Genomic DNA, 3257 nt, shown 5'->3' on the forward strand with positions numbered 1-3257 from the left:
GCGGGCCCCTAGGGCTGCTCCACTGAAGCTATGGTTGAAACTTGCATTTTGTTAGGGTAGCAGATATCTTGGGAAGAGTCATCCTTTATTTCTGAAGATGATAGATGGGAGTTGATTTGTAACTCGTTTAATAGAGGTTGGGTGACTATGGTGGGGTTGGAAGGATGTAACGTAAAGTTTTTTTCTTTTTATAATATATATATATATATATATATAATATCGGTCCCAAAAAAAGAGAAAAAGAAAAATCATATACAATTTTTTTGAAATGAAAAATTTAACAAAAAGTATTTTGCTTGTTAATAAGCTAGTGGTGGGAAAATAGATTTCACGGGTGAAAATGTTTTCATAGGTATCAAACAAGGTGGCAATCAAGTACGAAAGTATATATTTTACAAGGTGGGAATCAAAGGTGTCAAAAAGTCTAAAACTTCTGGTGATAAGTTTTTATTAACGGTGTGGAGACTTTACGTTAAGTTTGACGAGGCTTTACAACAACACTCATAGGGTTAATCATGATGCGCGCAAGCTGCCCCGTGTATTCAACAGCCTTCACTTTATCTACGCCAGGCGTTGGAAGCAACTCGAGAGCTTGCACAAGCTTGGCTATGATGAGAGCCAAGACAGTGAAGGCCATGCGACTTCCAGGACAGCTTCTTCTCCCGGAACCAAAGGGAAGGAACCTGTAATCACTTCCGAATGGCTCAATTTTCTCATTAATGAAACGATCCGGATTAAACTCCTCTGGATTATCCCAAAACCTTGTGTCATTGGCTATTCCCCATGCATTTACAACAACTCTACTACCTGGAGGAATATCATAATCGCCCAATTTGGCATAATCATGATTTGAGTGAGGAACTAACATAGGAATGGACATGTGCTTACGCAGAACCTCCTTCACAACTGCTTGCACATAAGGTAGCTTTCCTATATCATCTTCCTTTATGCGTGCTCCTTCTCCAAGGGTGCTTACCACCTCTTCAAATATCTTCTTCTGTACCTCCGGGTGGTTTACCAGCTCTACCACAGCCCATTTGGTTACCGCTGTTGTTGTGCCTAATGCTGAAATGCAGTCACAAAACTTAGTTCTAGTGTTAAAGATCCTCAGGAGACGGTAACCAGAGAGAGTGCATTCCAACATACTCAATAATTGAGAGGGGTATCGTCCAGCTTAATAATGACTACGGGGTCTTGTGTACAGGAAGAGCAGAGATGACTAGAGTGAGCTCACCTCCAACATTGATGTTCTGGAGAAGGTACAGCACGTTTTTCATGCTGATCTCGCCTTTCATTTCAGCATCAAGGAGGAAATCCACACCGGCTTTAGTACTGTGGCCGGTGGTAGCGGCGCGTGACCTGATCAGACAAAAATTTAGATGTTAATGTTGCTACAGGCGCCATTTCACAAACACACAAGCAGCAAGCTGTAAGTAGCCATGGCGCAGTATCCTTACTGAGAGTGCTGATCGATGAAGACCTCCTTGAAGATGCGATGCCTCCGCTGATTAGCTTCCTTGACCTTGCTGATATATGATCGGAAGAAGGGTCGCAGCACGGGGAAGAACTCTGCGACGTTGAACTTGAAGCTCTGTGCGAGAATGCCGTTTTCGGTGTTGGCCTTCTCTATGGCCACGTATGCCGGATCCTCCAAGCCCTCGAACCTCCGGTCGAACGCCATCCGGTAGAGCATGTTGTAAATGGCGAGCTGCAGTCGGCGGCGGACGATAGAAACAGCGCCGCCGGAGGTAGCCCCGGCGGCGATGTCGGCCACCGCGACGTCGATCTCATCCTAACGTTCAGGTTCTTAACAGCTTTTGAAGGTCTTGATAATTAAAAATAAAGTGCATTCTATTGAATTTTGTTAAAACAGCAGAATATATTAAAAAAGGGTAAGGTTACAAGTTCCCATGAGGAAGGTCCATGGGTAGACGCCTCGGACTGTTAAACCTTGCAGGGGAAGGGAAAAACTTTAAACCTTAAACCTTCTTGACGTTAGAAACAGAACTGAACCAGTAAACCAAAACTGAAACAAAGTTTGATGAGCCGGTTAAAGAAACACGACTTTATGTACATCTTGATAAACTAGGCTGCGGCTAGAAAGGCCCAGATGAAGATAGACTGGCTTTTATTCACTGAGGGGGGCTGATAAAACATCATGAACAGAAGACTGAGCCCTGGAGGGATTAAGGAACCCCTCATAAGCTTTCCGAAGCCTGGATGTAGAAATCAGAGTGATGAAGCCTTCTTTGACATTCATGGGCCAGACCTTGAAGCATGCTTTCCTTTCTTTTGCAATGCGCGGATACGTGAAACTTCCTCCATTTTCTCCATGGTAGGTCCTGCCAACGATCAACCTCCATAGGAACCCCTCTAGGCTGCAGCTGATGTACTAGCTTGAGTGTGATGTCCAGAAAAAGATAAAAGTGTTGATTAGTTTTAGTTGCGAAAAGAGCTTCATTACGTTGATTCCAAACATGCCATAAAAGAAGAATTATGACGGAATGCCATGTAAAGGGGTCAAGAGTGTGACATTCTCCAAGGAGGACTTCTTTCCAACTGAGAGGGGTGTTCCTAATTTTCATAAAAGCTTTGTTAAGAACACTTAAGAATTGACTCGTGTCTGGGCAGGAGAAGAAAAGATGGGGGACAGTTTCAAGCTTGGTTTTGCAGCGGGGATAGAGACCATTTCCATGACCTATCTTCATAGCCTTGTCAAGGGTCCAGGTTGCTTTATGAATGACTAGCCAGGCCAAAATGGCATGTTTCCTTTCTTGAGCGAAGGCCCAGATTAGCTTGAAGCGGAAGGCCCATTGATGCTTGTTCTAGACCAAAGACCATCTATTGTTAAGTTTGAGGACAAGTTTGCCTGTATGAAAATCATTAGGCAGCTTGCCGAGGTTGCTGGACCACCCCCACAAAATGGCTTTAGAAAAGTTTTTGCAATCACAAATAAGCCTCGGGGGTATGGAAACATTGAGAGAATTACACCTCTGCATTACAAGCTCAATTCCACCCCGGGGCAAGATGAATTTGTTACTGATTTGATCCCTGTTTAACATTCCGGAGGAATCACATAAGTCACCCCACACCTTAATACCAGCTTTGAAACAAGATAGGCTGATCTGGACCAGATCATTGGAAATCAGAGCTACAAGATGACCAAACCAGACCGAGTCAGCAGCATAGGCATACCTCCCTCTCTTAGTGTGAGTTCATAGTTTTTTATAGTTCATCCAAGACTCCCACATCCTGCA

General features: G+C 43.9%; 1 protein-coding gene across 1 annotated transcript; it reads right to left on the reverse strand.

The window, feature by feature from the left end:
• Positions 1–405: 405 nt before the first annotated feature.
• Positions 406–1785, reverse strand: LOC147626519 (trans-cinnamate 4-monooxygenase-like). The gene is made up of 3 exons (XM_086816937.1): positions 1458–1785; positions 1235–1359; positions 406–1065 (listed from the first exon to the last, which is right to left on the reverse strand). Exons 1-3 carry the CDS (start codon positions 1691–1693, stop codon positions 473–475), a joined length of 954 nt encoding a protein of 317 aa, XP_086673063.1. The 5' UTR covers positions 1694–1785; the 3' UTR covers positions 406–472.
• Positions 1786–3257: the final 1472 nt, after the last annotated feature.

Source organism: Cibotium barometz, chromosome 22, assembly GCF_041138505.1.
Source record: "Cibotium barometz isolate CiBa-2024 chromosome 22, ASM4113850v1, whole genome shotgun sequence".
NCBI classification, from domain to species: domain Eukaryota; kingdom Viridiplantae; phylum Streptophyta; class Polypodiopsida; order Cyatheales; family Cibotiaceae; genus Cibotium; species Cibotium barometz.